Source organism: Barbus barbus, assembly GCF_936440315.1.
Source record: "Barbus barbus genome assembly, chromosome: 46".
Taxonomy (NCBI): domain Eukaryota; kingdom Metazoa; phylum Chordata; class Actinopteri; order Cypriniformes; family Cyprinidae; genus Barbus; species Barbus barbus.
In genome coordinates this window covers 15815911-15837185 of record NC_136724.1, presented here as the reverse complement: position 1 = coordinate 15837185, position 21275 = coordinate 15815911, and the positions used below count along the sequence as shown (strand labels likewise).

Below are 21275 nucleotides of genomic sequence, written 5' to 3'. Positions count from 1 at the left end.
AAATATCTTGAGGTCATTGGTCCCAAAGGCTAGTTTAACATTGATCAATAGCCACTGCTCATTATTTGTGTTCATCACTCAGATATATTCTCTTAATCACATATCTATCATAGTTCATAATACTTATTATTTTAAAAGATTTTCTCTGGATTCAGCAAATTAAGTGGAATTCCAAGTAATTTTAAAAGACTCATGCTAATAGAAAACATACCTTAAAACGGAGTTAATGGATTTCGATGATGTTAGTTCACTCATGGAAAACATAATATACTTAGGCTTGTTATGTCTCATCTCATTGTACACTTCTGCTATTTCTTCTTTACTGCAAGTATTAAAAAAATGCTCATCTGGTGATGATTATAAACTTCATTTGTAATTCCAATGGGTAAAACACAGCATAGGATTTTTTTGATGACTATGATTTTAAAGGAATGGTTCATGCAAAAATGAAAAGTTTCTAAAAATGTACTCGCTCTCAGCCAGGACCTCAAATTTGTGGATTTTGGCCTGAAGTTGTTGCGAGAATGTTTTTATTCCGTAGAGGATTAAATTAATTAAAGGAATAGTTCAGCCAGAAATTTAGCATAACATCACTTGCTCACCAATAGATCCTCTGCAGTGAATGGGTGCCGTCAGAATTAAAGTCCAAACAGCTGATAAAAATATCACAATAATCAACAAATAATCCACACGACTCCAGTCCATCAATTTGTGGAAATATGCATGTTTTTAACAAACAAATCCATCAAGACTTTTTAACCGTTTCTTCTTTCCACATTATTAATTTTTAGTCTGGAGTGGATTACTTTATGTTTTTTTCAACTCTCATTCTGACGACATGCATTCACTTAAGATGATCCACTGGTAAACACTGGTTTCTTATGAACAAACTACATTTTGGATGGCCTGATGATGAATACATTTTCAATAAATACAATTTTTGGCTGAACTATTCCTTTAATTAATTAAATACTCTACAGAATAAAACATTGGACGTCATCACAAGAGCAAAAAACACACTCCTCCCTACAACTTCAGGCCAAAATCCACAAATTGCACCGAAATATAACAGCAAATCTTAAAATTAGCACAATGATGTGGGGTACAAAAACGTCCATGAATACGAAGTCAGCACTGTTGTCTGTAAGAAAACGCAGGCACGTGTGTGTGCATGAAACCACACGGGCGTTGAGTGTCTGCAGCGATAAAGAGCAGACACGCAGGGCTGAATAGACTCCACTGTATTGAGCTCCTGTTTCTGTGATGTATCAGTGACAGGCCACAGCAGAACGCTCAGAATTCTGAAGGATTGTGAACAACGCAGAGACAACCTGCACAGGGTCGTCCTGACAGATGCGCTGCGGCCATGCCAAGCTGTGTTTATCTTTGGGCCGTTGAGTTTGTTATTCCATTATGTAATGCTATGACTGGCAAATATGAAAATGACCTCTTGTGGAGCACTGTGGTTTTTGTTAAATATAATGTCGAATACTGCTGTTACAGCTCCCGACACAAGCTGTGGGAAATGGGAATGGTGCAGTACCGTGTTACACACTGTGAACCCAGAGGAGAATATATTTCAAATGTCTAAGCACTAAGGAAAACTCATTTGTCTTGATCTAAAGGACAGCTTTGACGATGAGCTGGGCGAGTTATAATTTCAGATGAGACTTTAGCAGTAAATGTGATAAAATACATTTTTAAAATATGTCTTAAAAATATTGTAAGTAACTTAAGATGAAGCAAAAAACACCTAATGTCTGTCAACGAATCAACCCGAACAGCATTTATTTCTTTGTTTAAACAAACGATAAATGACGCAAACATTCCTACAGGAGAATTCCTTTGAATCTTTCAAAGCAGAATCGTAATGAAAGAACACATAACTAAGCAAACACTGCATGTGAAGTCATATAACTTCAGTTCTTTCCAAGTTTAGTTGGAAGATGTGTTCACTTGATTGAAGAGTTTATCTTTGATAACCTGGGACATCAAACCATGAATTGCTTCAATGGTTGTCTTGCAGCTGAAAAGCAAAGAAAGATGTTTTTACAAAAATGTGATAACATTTATTTTTAAAAAATTATGTCATTAGTTGCAATACAGTACAAGTCAAACGTTGGGGACTCTTGCACCTAAACAGACACTCAAGTCACCTATAAGCTCACATAAAATAAATATAAATAAATGTGAAATAAAAAAATAAATAAAATAATAAGTAAATAAATAATCCTTTATAAAGAAAAAGAATAATAACAAAATAAGAATAAATGTGAAGTCAGTATTCTATTCTCAATACCCAAAAAACTAATTTAACCCCAATCAATCAAATAAACAAAAATAAATACATAAATAATCTTTTATAAAATAAAAATAAAGATGGGAAAAGCAAAAAAGCAAATAAGTTTATTTATTTTTATCCAGGTTTATACATTTGTTATACATTATAGATTTTATTCATTCCAAAAATCTAAAACAACAACTTTTTTTTATTTTAAAAAGCAAAAAAGGAAAACAACATATGACCTCACACAAAATAAATATGAATAAATGTTAAATCAATATTATATTTTCAATACTCAAATGATACAAATTTACCCTCCTGCCCCATAAGTAAATATATATTTTAAAAAAAATGACTTACAGCTTTATTTAGAACTGTGATTGTGTCTAAAGCACTTTACATTTTTAGTGTGCATGACATTTGAAAATAAATAAACTTGCCTTGGCTTGGCTTGTTGGTTTATTTCCACTTATTTATACTATCATAATTGACAATATATTATGAAAGGAAAAATTTAATACTGAATTGATAGGGATTGTATTACCTGTCACGTGTTGCCTTTGCAAGTTTGTCCTCAGATTTCCTATCATGTGTGTCTAAGCCCAACATGAAACTGCCTCGTCCCAGCTGAGCTTCTGCCTGCTCGATCTTCTCAGATAAGTCAAACACCTGTCCAGTGGTGTAGTCTGCATTCTGAAGGAACAAGAGCCATTAACACCACCGTTCCACTTGCTCTAGGTTAATGCACAATCTCACAACAATACTTAAACCTTCACAACATGCATTCCACTGGTGGTCAGTTAAGCAGTTTGTTGAATTGTTTGCTGAAGCCTCCTGAATGAGGTCTCAAACGTTTGCAGAAGGTGAGGTTGTACACTGCCCAGACGAGGATTCATAATAAAGACAGACTCAGTGACTTAAGGTCTCGGTCTGTGGTGACAACGTAATCACTGACAACACTTCTTCCTTGGCGAAGCAAGTCGCTTTTGACAAGCAGTCAATTTATCTAACACAGAGCTCTGAGGCTGCTGTTTAGATAGTCTACACAGCCCATTGAAAGTGTTAAACAAAGCTCATGACAGAATGCTTTCAAAACAAATAGGTAGGGAAACAAAAGCAGCATCTACAAATATTAATCATGCGCACAAGTTATCAACAAACCCCTGTCATATTATTAATCTCCAGCACATAAAATACTTGTACCCTTCAGAATCCAAAACATTTTCAGGATGATAAAGATAACAATTATTTTAATATTTTAGTATGAACAAGAGAAAAGATATAGAGATAACAATAAAATGACAAACAAAATAACAACAATAAAATGACAAAAAGCAAAAATAAGGTTATACTCTTTTAATAGCCCTCATGCTGTGTTCTGGTTATTTCCCAAAAATGCTAGTTAATGTTATCGCATTGGACTAGAATTTACTTATTTTGGCTCATTTTTGCATAATATTTAGCACATTTTTTTCACCACACTTGTCTTACACTTGTGATGTCCCCAGTCAAAAATGACAGGCCTATATAAAATTGCTTATAAATATCTCATCATGCTATATTATGACCAAATATTGATTTCAATCTTTTTATCAGCTTGTTTTCTTTTGATTATAAATAACAGTTTTGTATTTCTTTTCAGAACTGACTGATTGTAGGTTTCTTTGATCTTGAAGCATACAGAATGAGTGAATAATCTCAGAAAGATCCATAAATAATGCTTTTTTCACTTTTTAAAAGTGCAAATATTACGTCATCTCTCAATTAATGTAAGAACATAAAACCTGAATGCACTATATTTATAAAACAATTAGTAAAATATTTTTAGATGAGTATAGCACAGAAAATACCTAAACTCAGATCAATGAGGCCTATGATTAGTCAGTTCTGAATAATAAATAAAAAATCCAGTGCTAACTGCATAAAGAGAGATTTACAAGCAATTTTTTTTTTTTAAAAAGGTTGGTCACTTTTGTCCGGGAACACCAAATTAGGTAAAAGTATTTTCAGCACAGCACAAGGGTTAAATAAATCTAAAATTACTGAAGATTTCTGCACATAATGCACAATAATTGATCATGCCAATAAAAGACAGTACTTACTGTCAGAAGACTGGAGGAGCTCAAAGTGTTGACCCAATACTTATTCCACAAGAGCTCTAGAAGTTTGCGGTCCAGGGAAGATTTAAAATAAGACACTTCTAAAGCATAGTACCTAAAATCACAACACAGCTTAGGGTAAATTTCCAATATTTTCAAGCCATGTCAATAAAGTTTCCAGGTATAAATATGTGCGTAAAAAAGCTTACTGTTTGCAGTGCACTCCAAAGTCCTCAATCTTGTTAAGTGGTATTGTTTGGTATTCAGATGGACCCTCATCTGGAGGCTTGTAACCCTAGTGTTAAAATTTAAATATGTGATGAAAAATCTTATCAAGCTCATATAAATGAATAGACAAATAAATATGAAATACCAGACTGTTACAAAAAACATTTTACTAAAAACCTTCGGATATGTCCTGAACGCTCCAAGATTGACCTTCCCTGCGGATATAGTCCTTGTGGGATCAATCTGAGGAGGATGAAAAATTACAAGGACTGTAATAAGCAAAACAGTTCAGTCAAATAGAACAAATAAAAACACTGAGCTGCCAGTTTAGCAAGTGAAAGTTATGAGCACCAGCTCGCTATTTGCCCTCAGCACAAAATAAGCAATAGCAGCGAAGGGTAAACTGTATAATGTATTCAGTTACAAAGCCAACAGCCATTAATCAGACACCACTACAAATGTCACCAAACTCATTTGTATTTTGGGGGTCAATTATGGATCACTGATATTACTGAATTTAAACTGATACTTTAACAATTTCATAGCTGAGCTATTTTCCCCCTCTGTCTTTAGAGATTGATGGTAATGGGGTTTAGAGAGGACTTTGCAAAATCAGCCCTAATGCAAAATAAGCAACCAGTTTAACATTTTCAACAGCTCTTACCACTACTGCGACGAAGGGCTCTTGAAACTGCTGGTTAAGCATCTGAGTGCTGACATCTATGCCTGAAAGCCAGCAGCCGTATCCAGGATGACTGTGGTACCATCCAATGGCATTCTCCAACCGCCCCACCTAAATCGATTCAGAAATGATGAGCCTCAGAATTACTAATATTTCATCATATTCTGGTCATGACATTCATAGGGAGTTAATGTATAATTTGTCTATGAATGTATAAAGTGTATATTTTGGTTCATGTGACTGTATTTGCTTTTAAATGACCTTTTTTGCCTTCATTCATCCATTTTATGTGATAAATAAATTTTTAAAAGTGCAAAAGTTTCATGTAGTCTCTCAATTAATATTACATTATGAAAACTGAATGCATAATAACTCTAAAAGTATTAGTAAAATATTTTTAGATGAGTATAGCATATCACACCAAGATGCAGCATACACAATACTTGTTTATTTTAGTTCCTATGACTGTTTATCGCTTACTTTACGATTTTTTTTACTATTTTTAAATCACCTTTTTGCCTTCAATAATGAATTTTAAATGGTCTTATTACGTGATAAATATCTTTAAAGTACAAATATCCCATATAATCTCTCATTTAATATTAGATCTTAAAAACTTAATGTGTAGTAATTATAGAAGTATTAGAAAAATATTTTTATACATTACATATAGCATAACACAAAGATGCAGCATACATACTTTGTGTATATTTTAATTTCTGTGTCTAGTCAACATTTATTAATACTTTTAAATCACATTTGCGCTTTTATTAATTTATTTTGAACGGTACTGTGATGTTTTACAATTTTAGAAGTGCATATTCCATGTAGTCTCTCAATTAACATTACATTATGCATATTAATTAATTACATAATGGGTATAGCATATCATATACATAATACATGTATATTTTAGTAGCATACTGCACCACAGAAAAACTCAAGATTTAGCATATGCAATGTACCTGCTGTATAAAGCAGTGTTCTTATTATTTATAATTTTAGACAATGCATATGGGTTAGTGTACCTGTTTAGCATTCTCTATATAGGCAGCCATGTATTCATAGGCTGCAGCCTGAGCGTTGACTCGCGTTTCAGTGCCCTCCACGGGTAGAGCAAAACTGTCCATGATGTTCATGGTCTCTCCATCCACCTTCCCCAGCATTAGTCCCATCACCTCTAGGTTTCCACCAGATCGGGCATGCATCACCATCTTCAACAGTGCCAAAGCTGATATCTTGCAGTATTTAAAATAATGATGGCTGTAAACAACAAAAGCAGCATGGAGAACTGTTATTCATCATTCGAAAGCACTTCAGGCCTCTTGAAGAGGAATGAATTCCTATGGTATGGTAAACTCACTCTTTAGTCCACGGTTTGGCTGCCAGAATCTCTTGTTGTTGTTTTTTATCATACTTGTATATTTCATCAATACTTTGAACTTCCTGCATGCTGTTTGACAGCTCCCATGTTTTCATCGCTATGTTACTTCCAGCCATAGCTAGAGTCGGGTTTTACGTCCGGATTAACTATAACGAAGTAACTTATGTTCAGCACTACTCGCAATTTACGAGATTTAAAATACTTGATAATATCGCGAAGCGTTTAGTTTATCTAAAATTTTAAACGCAGCATTTAGCAGTCATTCACAAAGCTCTTCTGTATCCCTTTACTGACCAGCTCTCAGATCTGAGTGAAGCTAGCGACCAAACGCGTGAACTGAGGAATTATAATAGTGTCAAAATAAAAGTCTCACTGCACTTATTGCTGTTAAATTCTGCTTATTAAGGATTATTTTTATTCATCAATTAATTGTTTATTATGTCTGTTTTTAAATCGTAGTTATTTTATTTATTTTTAGTTTCTTTAGGTTTACCTTTTACGTTTATTTTTTATTTTTTATCTCTCGTTTGTTACATTTGAACTACTCAGTTGATGCGCTTTAGTGTTCTCCTGAAGGTGTTTGTACAGTATAATTTTTGTCTTTTGAATTATTTCTTAATTTTTTTCATCATTTTAATAAAAGTATTTAATGTACTATTTACTGTTATGGGACAAATAAAATATGCAAATGTGAAAAAAAGGCCAAAATGAGTATATCATTATAGCATATCAAAATTCAAAGTGCAATTTGGATTTGTTATTGTATGCTACTGTAAAAATAGGGAGATATTAGTGTTTTTATGTTACTTACATAAAAAGGTATAATACAATTTTAAATTCATGTCATAGTCGTAATATCACTGACATTATTTAAACTAATTAAACTTGATTTTCTATCATTTAAAAAACACTATTAAAATTGTATATGTTTTCCTGAAGGAAAAAAAAAAACTCACAGGGAGTAAACTACATTTCCCAAAATGCATAGCATGACTTCCAGTTGGGGTAGATTGGGGTGCAAGTCGACAATCATTAAAAAGGATTTATTGTGCAATGATCAGACCAGTAATAGATTATGGATGCATAATATATAGCTCAGCATCAGTATCCGAGTTAAAGAAAATAAATGTTATTCAGTCGCAAGCATTACGAATAAGTAGTGGGGCATTCAGAACATCCCCTATCCCAGCAATGCAGGTAGAAATGGCAGAAATGCCTCTGGACGTAAGGAGGCTACAATTAAAAATGTCATATTGGTGTACACTAAAGGGACATGATGAGAATCACCCAGTGAAAAAGATCCTAGAAAAATGCTGGGAGTATGGAAAAAGAGAAATTAATAGTTTTGGATGGAATGTAGGAAAAGAAGCCCAGAACATAGGAATAAATAATATAAATATTAGTCCCACAGTGGTAATGCCATCAATACCTCCATGGCTTTTCCCTAAACCAGATGTAGATCTAACATTGCAAGACAAGATGAAAAAAAAGGAAATAATCATAACAAAGGATACAGTTGTGAAGCAGCATCTAAGTCAAGAATATTACAATAGTATTCAAATATTCACGGATGGATCTAAGAGTCCAGATACTGGACAGCGGCAGCAGTTTTCATTCCTCACTTTAAATATAGTATTGAAAAAAGAATTACAGATCATGTTTCAGTGTACACCGCAGAAATGATTGGTATTTTAATGGCACTTCAGTGGGTGGAAGACGTTCATCCTATGGATGTAGTGATATGCTCAGATGCATATTCAGCTTTAATGAGTATAAACAGTGGAAAGTCTACATCCAGGCAGGATATTTTGTATGAAATACTTCAAAATCTGTACAGAATATACAGAATAGGAGTAAACATTTCATTTTTATGGGTTCCAGCACATGTGGGGGTAGAGGGTAATGAGGAGGTTGATCAGATGGCAAAGAGATCTCTGAAACGTAATGTAATAGATATTAATGTATCACTGAGCAAAACTGAAGTTAAAGCAATAATAAAATCTGCTCTAAACAAAATGTGGCAACAGAAATGGGACAAGGAGACAAAAGGTAGACATCTGTATAAAATTCAAAATAAAGTTGGGGTTGAGAGAAGTAAATACGGAAGCAGAAAAGAAGATGCCATAATATCTAGGCTTCGAATAGGGCACACATGCCTTAATTATTCACTGTTTATCATAGGAAAAAGAGTTTCTGAGAATTGTGATAAATGTGGCTTGCCAGAAACAGTTGAACACGTGTTGATTCATTGCATAGAATACAACAGAGAAAGAATCAACTTTATAGAATCATTAAGATACATAGGTATTAATACACTGTCAGTAAATAGCATATTTCAAAACGCACAGAAAGAGACAAGGGTTTATAGTGCTCTAATGAGGTATCTAAGAGAAACAGAATTGGTTAACAGAATATGGTTTATGTATATAGATAGACTATTTTTTTTTTTTTTTTTTTTTAATATATAATTAGTTGACTTTTGCTTCACTCGGTTAACGCTTCACACTCCTGTCCAGTTGGTGGCGGTAAATGCACCATTTAGCTGGTTTGCCAACCGCCATAAAACTCCGAAAGAAGAAGAAGAAGAATGACTTCCAGTTCAAAGGTTACCAATACAAGGAAGTGGAGCAAAGTTCTAATCTGCTTACAAACTATTTGGTTTAGTAGGTCAAAACCCAAGTTGTTCTCCAGACATATAACAGTACGCTAAAACAGACGAAAAGCCTGTGTGAAAGACGCGTTTTTTTTAGAAGCTGTGTCTCGTGGACTCACGGCTCTGCCAAGTGCTTTCAGCTTCTGACAGTACTGATGGACTGATACACATTTATTTATCTTAATTTTAAGCGACTTTTAAGCGAAAAGGGTAAGATTTTTATTTTTATTCACTTATACTATTGTTAAAAATATTTGCAAATGTTACTTCTGTGATGGTTATGGATTATTTAGTCCTTTTTTGAATGTATTGTCATGTTAATATGTAACAATCCCTTTAAGGCGAAATTCAAAATACTTTTAAGTATAACTGAATGCATTTCAAATGTCCAGCTTTTCTCTTGTCTTTACTTTTTCTAAATCAGTGCCACAGGTCTGACAGCAGACAAGATGAACATGGTGACATTCTTCATCGTGGGACTGATTGTCCATGTAGTCTTCTTTCTCTCAATATTTGACATATATTTCACGTCCCCTCTCGTCCATGGAATGACACCACAGCGTGTCCCTCTGGCCCCTCCGGCCAAGCGCCTGGTGCTCTTTGTGGCAGATGGTCTGAGAGCCGACAGTCTCTTTAAGCCAGACAACAATGGGACAGTCAGGGCTCCTTACCTAAGGTGATGAGCGTGGAATCATGCATGTGCTTGTCCTGTTTACGAATGTGGTCCAGAAAAGAAGACTTTCATGCTTTTAGATGGTCTCCATAAAATGCATTGAAATTCAAACTATGGAGACAAAATCACTGACATTATTTCAATCTAATGGAATTTTGATCTATCATTTAAAACATTTTTGGAAAACTTTTTATAGAGGTTTATGAAAAAAGATATTCCTAAAAAATACAGGGCATAAACTGTATTTCCTAAAATGCATTCTATGCAGATTAAATGAGAAAATATTACACTTATAAGCACTGAAATTATTCTTATCTGCGATGAATGTCTGTTTATTGTTTTCTTTATAGTGTATAAATACATTTAACTTGTGCTTATTGTTTTCTGTCATAAGGAGTGTGATTGAGGAGAGCGGCACATGGGGAGTGTCTCACACACGAGTCCCTACGGAATCACGCCCAGGTCATGTGGCTCTAATAGCGGGTTTTTATGAGGATGTTAGTGCTGTTGCCAAGGGTAAGCAGCAGTCGCATGTGTGTTTCTGTATAACCTTTATGTGTGTAAATTTATTGCATCACTTATTTCCGTGCTTACAGGCTGGAAGGAGAATCCAGTGGAGTTTGATTCTGTTTTTAATGAGAGCAGACATGCCTGGTGTTGGGGAAGCCCTGATATATTACCCATGTTTGCTAAAGGTATAACCACACACCTGTGAATAAACAGTATAGTGACATTATTTGGTAGCTTTACCAGCATGTGTTTTATAGGAGCCACTGGAGACCATGTATACACTCACACTTACCCTCCAGATCAGGAGGACTTTGCCTCCACTGATGCTTCCAGACTTGATACATGGGTATTTGATGAAGTGAAGGTAGGACACTTTTATGTAGGGCCTTTTAATTAATTACTTTTTATGAACTAAACGTTCAAAAAACACAACTGTTATTCCGGCTGGATACATATTAAAGCATGGTCAAGCATTTAGAGGTCTACTATTCAAAAAAATCATAAGCAATTGTTTAAACTTGAATTGTACAACATGTTTTGTCTAAAATTATTTAGAATAAAATTTCTAAATCATCTCCTAAATCTTGGATAATAATTATTTTATATATAGAAATATTAGTTAAAAATATATTTGTTGAATGTTCATTAGCCATTACCCCAGTCTTCAGTGGCACGAGATCCACATGTATAATTTAAATGTTTCATTTTTGTATCAGTGCTGTTGTTGTGCTGCTTAATATTTTTGTGGAAACAATGATACACTTTTTCAGGATTCTTTGATGAATAGAAATTTCAAACGAACAGTTTTTATTTGAAATATAAATCTTTTGGCACATTATATATGTCATTTTTAATCAATTTAATGCATCAATGCTTAAAAAATTAACTTGATTAAAAAAAATTATTTTACTTTGCCCTATACTTTTGATAGGTCTGAAACCCTGAAAAGATCTTGTAATTAATAATGTGAGGAAATGATTGAACAGCTTGGCTAAATTATCTCATTTCTTTTTTTCTTCAATTAAGAATTTTCTCAGCGGTGCCAAAAGCAACAAAACTCAACTGAATATGTTACATGAAGGACAGAATGTGTTTTTCCTTCATCTTTTGGGGTTAGACACCAATGGCCATGCCCACCGACCCATGTCAAAGTAAGTAAAAAACATCACCACATTAGACATTGTAATGTGATTAACAACACATTTTCCCTTTTATCTTTTTATTTTACTGTTTTTCTAAAGACAATTTGGAATAATGTTTGTTGTAAAAAGTGAAAGATAAATTGAATTGTATTGTAGGATAGTGTGTTGAGATATCTTAAACTGGTAGTTTGTATTTATTCACTAAATGCATATATTCAGAACACTTTAGATAATATGTACCACTAGGTGGCGCTACTGCCATTGTCAGATTCTCAAATGTAATATTTTCTGCACTTACAGGGAATATCTAGAGAACATTGGTCTGGTTGATGCTGGTGTAGCTGAACTCGTCACTATGATGGACGACTTTTATGGGCATGATGGAAAAACAGCTTATGTTTTTACGTCTGACCATGGCATGACAAATTGGGGTAAAACATCTCTGTGACCTAGTCTTTATAACTTTAAAACTTAAGAAATCTGTGACAGAAAACTTTGTTAAAAAGGTTAATAAATTACATTTATCTCTCCGAATGAAGTCAACCTTTTAAGAATAAAATAACGTTCACTTGATTTATATTCCGGTTCAAGTTCAAGTCAGCATTTCAAAATAACATTTTGTGTAGAAGAATAGGTAATTTATCACTTATGAATCTGTTCAATGCAGTATACGAGCATATGTTTTATAGGATCTCACGGTGCGGGACATCTGTCAGAAACGTTGACCCCACTAGTAGCTTGGGGTGCTGGGGTTCAGACAGCGCAACGGGAGACCTCTCACAAATATGATGATAATTATTTAAAAGGTTTGTTTAATGTCTCTTATTGGTCTCACACCACTTTATATCCATATTCAAACATGGAATTGATTTTGTCAATATTTCTTTTACCCTTCTTACATTTTAGAATGGGGGTTGGAAACATACAGGAGAGTCGATGTCAATCAGGTGAGATTTTCTGTCTCGTTTATTTACAAAATGTTTATAAATGACAGGAACACAGCTGAGTTGATCTGGCCTTTTTATGCTATTGCAGGCTGATATTGCTCCGCTAATGTCATCACTTATAGGAGTTCCCTTTCCTTTGAACTCTGTGGTGAGCATGATTTTCAGAGCTTTCCGATCATGAGTTGATATCAAAAAGCAGCGCATTTCTATTTAGGCATGCGTGCACTTCTTATATTATTGTATTAACGCATTTCTTGCATCACAGGGTGTCTTACCTCTGAATTACCTGAACAACAGCCAGCACTTTAAGGCTGAGAGCATATATGCAAATGCAATTCAGATCTTGGAGCAGTTCAGGGTAAAGTACAGTACATTTTGGTCCATTCTGTCCATTGTAATTACAAATAAGCAGCTGTCTTGTGTTCATTAAATCAACAGGTGAAAATGGCACAGAAGAAAGAAACAACAATATCTTTTCTGTTTACACCCTACCAGTGAGTAAAAGTCAATGCTTAAAAGCATACTTAAAATACCTAAAAATAAACATTCAGTCATAATTTGCTCACTCTCACATCTTTTCAAACCTATATGACTTACTTTCTTCCTTGGAACATAAAAGATTTTTGAATTTGCCAGTGCAAATTAAATGTTCAAGTCCTCAAATTTGATTGGTCAGGCAGTCTTCTAAAGGTGTTGGTATATAGCTACTAAGGTCAGATCACGTTCTGAGATGTCTTTTTTACTTCTAGGCCTCTGACTGACTCTAAACAGATGGATTTTGTGCGTAATGCAAGAAATTTGATCCAGAAAGGACAGTTTGATGAAGCAGTGAGTGTTGATTAGTTGTTGTCATGTCCAAACTGACTTGTTGATTATCTTTATCTTGTCTTGTCGTATCTTTCTCTGTCTTTTTCTCCAGATACATTATTGTGAAGATCTGATTGTCCAGACCATGGAGGGCTTGTCATATTATCACACATATGACCGGGTCTTTCTTGGCAGCAGTGTAGTTCTGGGCTTTATTGGTTGGACCTCTTATGTGGTTTTGTTCATCCTGAAGACGCATGCTAGCCTACGCAAACCTCCAACTAACATGCACATGGTAAGCGAGAGAAGTTGTAGTCCAGAGTGCAGCATGTTTGTGGTCATGGTACTTGCCAGTCATATTGAGGTTAGGGGTTTATTGAGAAAAAAAAAAAAAAAAAAAGTTGTATATATGTAATTTCCTGTTTGTTTGTATCTGTGGTATTCAAGGTAACAGAAAGGAGTCTGGGACAGATGTTTCTGTGTATAGGTCTGCTTGTGGCTCTGTTCTTGTTGGTCCAGTCCAGTCCTTGGACCTACTACATCTACTGCTTGCTCCCTGTGCCTGTGTGGTTCTCTGTCATTAGGGAGTAAGTTACTCATCCCTGTTTTTATTAAAATATTATTTTGAGATTTTCTATAGATTATATTTAACAGTTTTATTAAATTATTACTTAAATGTAACAATATAGGATTGAGCATGCACAAAGGAATAGTTCCCCCCAAAATAAAAATGTATTAATTACTCACCCTCATGTTGTTCCAAACCTGCAAGACTGCTGCTGTTCATTTTCAGGACAGATAATAAAATATTTGTGATGAAATCCAAGACCTTTCTGACCCTCCATAAACAGCAAGGGTCCTACCATGGTCAAGGCACAGAAATATAGTTAGGACATAATTAAAATGGTCCATGTGACATCAGTGGTTCTACCATAATTTTACAAAGCTACAAGAATACTTTTTGTGCGCAAAGAAAACCAAAAAAATTATGACTTTATTGGAACGATATGAGGGTGAGTAATTAATGACAGAATTTTCATTATTGCATGAACTATCCGTTTAAATATCAATACTCATCAATATATGTATGCAATATTGATAGATACCAATAAATTCAAAATTTTGTCCCAAAACCATTGTCATTCTGATATATTGTGAATCTATAATGTTCATTAATAAATATAAATTAACGACACAGGCCCAACAATGTGCAAAATTATTCACATGACCAAGGATGAATAGGAAAATAGATGCATTTCATAAAAATGCTTAGAAAATATGTATTTATTAATCAAATTCAAATGTATTAATAAATATTATACCAAGTTAGTTTTTCTCCTTATTTGATTTTTGGATTTTGTGTGTTTTCTCTCTGTCGCAGATTTGAAACTCTTGCTGGACTGGTTCGAGCAATCCCCTCATTACCACTCAGCAAATGCTTTGGATATTTTTTGCTGGTTACTTTTGGAATTGAATTACTAGTAAGTGTTCGATTAGCTGTGTGCTAGACATGGTGAATTCTGTTGTCTGTGTTTGAGTGTTAGCACTCTTTTGCACCCTAGTAATTAGATGTGTTAACTGTTTCACTTCTTTCATTTCCTTTATGCTGGTGGTTTTTAGGTTGTGAGTTTTTTCTATCGGGCCATGTTGACCTTGGGGCTGTTTGTGCTGGCACTGTGGCCTGTGGTTTCTGGCCTTTACACAAAAGCAAAGGTAAGGTGACCTTCTCAAGACCTGGTCAGATCTGATCTGAAAGGAGTGTTTTTTTAATACTTGTTTTTGTCTTTTGTTGTACTGTAGCTTAGGTCATTGAGCTGGATTTTGAGCTGTCTCTTTCTGGCTGTGTTTCCACTGTTGCCTGTGGTGGGACGGGAACCAGACCTCAACTATGTGTGAGCACTCTTTGTTCACTTACTGTTGCCAAAACCTGTCATACACAATAATTTGTGTTCATTCCCCTCATTTAAACTGTTAAACACATTCATACTCTCTGATCTTTGTTTAGAAGGTTTATCTTTTAAATTTAATGTTTTACTGTAGAATTTGCGCAGGAGTGCTGACCCTCTTCAACTCGTCTTCATACCTCTGGTCATCATGGAGACGCTCTCCCCTGATCCGAAGGGATCGTCAGCTGTTCATCTGCCAGGTCATTTTTGACTCTTTCTTTGTGTCCTTTTTCACTCTAGGACATTTTGGTGCAGACATTTGAGGTCAAGATATTGTTCTGAACAGCATCTGGATATGAGATTCCCAAATGTTTTTTTCAACCAAATCCTTTTTGTCTAAAATATTTCCTTGACATATCCCCTGAGATTTTGTTGAAACATAAAATATTTGAATATTTTAACAGCATGTTTGCATTTTCTTCATGAATTGCCGCTTTAGTAAGGGTTTCATTTTGATTGTTTTTAAATTATTTACTCCTTTTTATGATTTTTATTTATTTGTTTATTATGGGCCTTTTATGCAGTTTTTATAGATGGGACAGTACAGAGAGACGGGAGGAGGGAGAGAGGGATTGGTAAAGGACCTCGAGAAGTCGTGCCGCCGTGAGTGCAGTTGCGCTGTACGTCGACGCACTAACCACGAGGCTATTGGCGCCGACTTATTTTTAGGATTTAATTTATTATAAGCCTGCAGTTTCCTCAACACCCCCCCTCCCCTCTACAAAGAGGTCCGCAAATTCCAGTTGAGAAGCCCTGTATTTAAAAATAGTGATCCAGGGAACCGTTCTGTAAAGAGTAGGTTCAGGCGAGCTAGAGAATCCAGTATGACATGAAAATCATTTAAATAAGGAACATGTTTCAATAAAGAAACTAGGAGCACGGAACAAAAGACAGGGAGAAAAGAAGGGGCTATTTGGTAAATACACTAGGAAGTAATGACCAAAATGCAAATGGGAAATACATATGGTAATAGGGTAACTGCTATTGATTGATTGTATTTTGTCGTTTGATAGTATATATTGCATTTCCTGCTGCTGACTATCTCTGGTGAAATTATGAAATCTCTTTTTATGTTGTACATAAGACACATTACTGTTACTCTACTGTAAACGATTTCAGAATCTAATTATTTTAACATTTTAAATAGTAGATACAAAATCAAAAAAGATTTGATGAAATGTCTAAATGTGACCCTGGACAACAAAACCAGTCATAAGGGCCAATTTTTTTGAAATTGAGATTTATACATCATCTGAAAGCTGAATAAATAAGCTTTCCATTGATGTATGGTTGTACTGTTAGGATAGGACAATATTTGGCTGAGATACAACTATTTGAAAAAAAATGTAAATATTGAGAAAATCGCCTTTAAAGTTGTCCAAATGAAGTTATTAGCAATGCATATTGCTAATCGAAAATTTAGTTTTGATATATTTACAGTAGGAAATTTACCAAATATATTCATGGAACATGGTCTTTACTTAATATCCTAATGATTTTTGGCATAAAAGATAAATTGATCATTTTGACCCATACAATGTATTGTTGGCTATTGCTACAAATATACCCGTGCTACTTATGACTGCTTTTTTGTGCTCCAGGGTCACAAATGTAGCCTATATATTTTTTGACCTATTTATTTATTTATTTACTTACTTGCTTAATTGGGATTACATCTAAATTGAACCTACTTTAAACTCCTCTGAGAATCTTATTTGTGTACATTTGTTTCCAGATGATGCAGGTGGTGCTGTGTGCTTACACCCTGATCAGCACACACTCCAGTCTGCAACTGAAGCAAGGCTTGCCTCTCTTCAACCAGCTTGTTAGCTGGCTCACACTAGGTTTGCCATCTCCATTCCCATGATGCTCTTTTATAGACAGAATTAAAGGGATAGATAGTTCAACCAAAAATTAAACTTCTCTCATTGTTTACTCACCCTCATGTCATTCCAAATCTGTATGATTTTCTGCCTTCTGTGGTACACTCAGGAAGATATTTAGAGGAATCTTTTTCCCCAAAATATTTTCTTTTGTGCAGAAAAAAGAAAGTCATATAGATTTGAAATGACATGAGGGTGACTAAATGGTGTGATGAACCCTTGATGCATGACTGTTAACCAATGAATTGCACTTCTTCTTTTCTTCCATCCTGTTCATACTTTATCCCCTTTTCTCTCACACTTTGTTTTTTAGTTTCCTCATTTTTAATACCGTTGTTGAGTTCCACCAGGCTCTTTCACAGACTTCTGAGTATCCTGATGTCCTTAGTTTGTGTCTACCTTCTCCTGAGCACAGGGTAAAAGCCACTGACCATCAATCTAACGCCATCTAATCATTAATTTGTATGTGTCTGTGCTAAGTTTAAGAGTAATTCAGCATGCAAGATTTAGTCAAATTCTCCTCTTGAGGTTGCCTGTCTAAGGAAATGGAATTAAAAAAAGAACCACATAGTGCTTATAGTAAGCAGTTAAGTTGCAGAAGTTTTTAGTTTAGCCACTGACTGGTTTGAGACAGTTTCAGTTCATTTTCAGTACATTTTTTTCAGGTTACTTTGATGAATAGAAAGTAAAAAAACAAAAACGGCATTAATTTGAACCCTAAACTATTGAACCATAGTTTATATTATAAAGCTATTAATCAAATGACATGATGTTCTAATTAATAAATCAAATGAATTGAAAATAACTTTTTAAAGATGGTATTCTGTTCATTTTGTGTTATTTTATTATAATTTATTCTAAATGTGAATGTAATTTATTCAAAATTCATATTTTAAAATGAAAGCCCTTATTCTAATAGCTGCTTTGTTTGTAAATTGTAAAGGTATGAGGCTCTTTTTCCTCCGGTGCTGTCATGGCTCATGTTTGCATGGGTCAACATTGAGCAGGAAGCCATGAACACACAAGGGAGTTCAAATCGGACTGAGGTACCGTCCCCTCCTCCTCTAGGCTTCTTCGTGCTTACCTTCAGCCTCTAAAATAGTCTCAAAATGTGGTTGAAGCTTATTGCATTGTGTAAAGTTTATGTCTCACAGTAAGAGTAGACAGACCATTGATTGTACCGTCTCCTGTTTTCTCAGCTCTCCAGCATTGATTTTGCTGAAAACATTGACATTACCAAGATCAGGCAGCTGAGGCTGGATGACATTCGGAGATCTTACTTCTTTGCATCCTTTTGGACTACAAACTATTATTTGTGTCTTTTGGTTATTACATTTTTTTTATACTATTATATAAATAATATAGTTCCTTAACTGTTGTAATAGGTGTTTTTCATTATAATTGCATTCTTTGGCTGCGGGAACATTGCCTCTATTAATAGGTAAGCTGCTCATTTTAAAGTAAAACAGTGCTATAAAATAAACTTAAATTAATTAATTGTCTTCCCTCACAGTTTTGATCCAGCCTCAGTTTATTGCTTTCTGACCATCTTCAATCCTTTCATCATGGGCGCCCTGCTGATGTGGAAGGTATAGCACTTCCTTAACATAAAGTTTCAGACACTTTTTTTTTTTTAATGCCACATGCACCACAGCTATTTGTGCTATTATGCTTCGTTAACTGTTACATCTTCTTCTAGGTATTAATTCCATTTGTAATTGTGATGTGCACATTCGAAAGCATTCAAGTGTCAACACAGCTCTCATCACGAAGGTACTTACCAGAATAATTAAAACAGCAGGAAACCAACAGGTCTTTCTCTTTTTGCCCATATTGTCTGCAGACTGACCACTTCTTCAAGCATTTACTATATTTGGGCTCAAGTCTTTTCCAGACACTTCCTTGTTGACTGCAGACAACTGGGCTTTGGTATCTAGGGTACTTGATTTAAAAACAAAAAAAAACAAGTCCAACAAGGATATGTTCCTGGTCAGGCAGAACAAAATATTGTTTGTATATGTAGATAGCTTTATGGCATTATTTAGCATAAATTTACATCAAATCTGCATTTATTTTCCAGCCTTTTCCTCGTTGTACTTGTCATCTCAGACTTGATGGCACTGGTAAGCTTAGCATAGAGAACATGACAAATAATGGCAAAATTAAATTGCATAAAAGTTGCATTTTTATTAATCATCTCTATTCTTGTTCACCAGCACTTCTTTTTCTTAGTACAAGATTACGGAAGCTGGCTTGATATAGGCACCAGGTGGGTTAACTGTGTTGTACATCTTGTTTTAGCTTCCATCCTGTTAACCATGGGGAAACACAAGCTCAGTTTGGTTTGCCTCTGTCATTGTACATATGTAAATGCCCATATTACACAAATATGATAAAATGTTTATTTTGTGTTGCAGTATTAGTCACTATGTCATTGTGATGTCCATGACCATCTTCCTGATGTTGTTGAGCATCATGACACACATCTTAACCTCCAAGAGGATCCTCATTGGACGGAACCAAAAGATGCACTTTAGGTGAAAACCTAGTACCAGGACTTCTTTCCTGAAGTTTACAAGGTGCAAAAAATGTTCAGTGTGGGGTCTTCCTGTTTATGGGTATTTCTTAACATCATTGTTACTTAAGACTTATGACTCTGCATCTTACAATAGGAAGACTCTGTATGGTATAACTAATTAAAGAAAAGTGATCTGCTGTTAATACATCCAGTGGACTTGCAGGTATTTTAGTGCTGGGGCTTAAAGGGGAACAAATGCCATAGGACTGATTTAAATTAAAGGGAAAGGACTTGATTATGTCTCTGTATATGGACTGTATGATTTATGCCAAAGGTGAAGAATGTTACTGTACTTTATTTAACTGGGATCTAATTCTCAGATGGTATTATGGTAAATGTGTAGTTTTATAACACTGTATTTTAATATTGTAAATATGCAAAATTATTCATTTACAATAAACCTTCACGCTAATAAATTACATTTTAAAATGTATTAAAGTTATTTTGTAATAACTCTAGAATTATCAATAATATTTCACAATATTACGGTTTAAATAAATGCAGCCTTGGTGAGCATAAGTGACTTCTTTCAAAAACATAAAAAAAATATTATTGACTAAACTTTTTAAATGGAATTGTAGCTCAAACTCATTAATCGCATTAATGTATGCATTAAATGATGTAATGAAACATTATATCCCAACATTTTATATATATATATATATATATATATATATATATATATATATTTGCTTATATGTAAATATTATAGTCTGTTCAGAAACACATTAGTTTTATTCACATCATCAATGTCCATTAATAACTTAAGCACATCCCCCTCTGCAGCTGTGACAAGATCACAGGGGAAAACCGAAAACCACAGACCCTGTCATCTTAAGACTAGACACCAAGGTTATTTTCGTAAATGAAAACTAAGACGAAAACGATTGATGAAAAAACTATTTCGTAAACTGAAATAAAATAAAAATGTGAAAATATTTGAAAAACTAAAACGAAACGAAACTAACAACAGTTATTGAAAAACTAACTGAAATAAAATAATTAACAAAAATTAATAATCGTTTTCGTAATCATTACGTCACAGGAAGGCAAACTTAATTATTTTCTCATCTAATACAAGCAATCAAACCAACATTAGGCAAGTTGGTGCTTTGAAGAAAAACAGACAGGCAACATGATAATTAACAGAAGAAAAAAAAAAAACTGATGAGAACGCACCTTTCTGTAAACAATACAAAACTTGCCCTAGCATCTTGTGATCACTGCCAAACTTTCGAACAAATAAATATGCATAGGCTAAATCACATCATACACATGCTTATAATTCTTCATAAATAAAGAAAATAACATATTCAAATGTGAGCCTTTAAATAGGCCTACGATTGCCGTTATTATTGAATTTCATTAGTCCCAGTTATGATTTATGCGCAATGTTCACGGAAAAGTGCACAAGACAAGACAGTTACAATATCATGATTATGGTTAAATAAGAAACAAA

General features: G+C 34.3%; 2 protein-coding genes across 2 annotated transcripts; one reads left to right on the top strand and one right to left on the bottom strand.

Annotated features, from left to right (window-relative positions):
• Window positions 1–942: 942 nt before the first annotated feature.
• Window positions 943–7031, bottom strand: LOC306864691 (COP9 signalosome complex subunit 5). Its single transcript, XM_079408853.1, has 8 exons — window positions 6657–7031; window positions 6322–6556; window positions 5276–5404; window positions 4789–4854; window positions 4593–4678; window positions 4387–4498; window positions 2829–2977; window positions 943–2026 (listed from the first exon to the last, which is right to left on the bottom strand). Exons 1-8 carry the CDS (start codon window positions 6791–6793, stop codon window positions 1936–1938), a joined length of 1005 nt encoding a protein of 334 aa, XP_079264979.1. The 5' UTR covers window positions 6794–7031; the 3' UTR covers window positions 943–1935.
• A 2217-nt stretch (window positions 7032–9248) lies between these two features.
• On the top strand, window positions 9249–20328 carry LOC306864750 (GPI ethanolamine phosphate transferase 1-like). The gene is made up of 29 exons (XM_079408958.1): window positions 9249–9540; window positions 9755–10006; window positions 10398–10519; window positions 10600–10698; window positions 10771–10877; window positions 11540–11664; window positions 11956–12086; window positions 12345–12461; window positions 12562–12602; window positions 12691–12750; window positions 12868–12960; window positions 13041–13096; window positions 13352–13430; window positions 13522–13704; window positions 13857–13996; window positions 14791–14890; window positions 15030–15122; window positions 15210–15301; window positions 15450–15555; window positions 17091–17199; window positions 17552–17654; window positions 18182–18284; window positions 18438–18524; window positions 18624–18679; window positions 18752–18827; window positions 18938–19011; window positions 19319–19361; window positions 19455–19507; window positions 19656–20328. The coding sequence occupies exons 2-29, from the start codon at window positions 9780–9782 to the stop codon at window positions 19777–19779; spliced, it is 2799 nt and encodes a 932-aa protein (XP_079265084.1). The 5' UTR covers window positions 9249–9540; window positions 9755–9779; the 3' UTR covers window positions 19780–20328.
• Window positions 20329–21275: the final 947 nt, after the last annotated feature.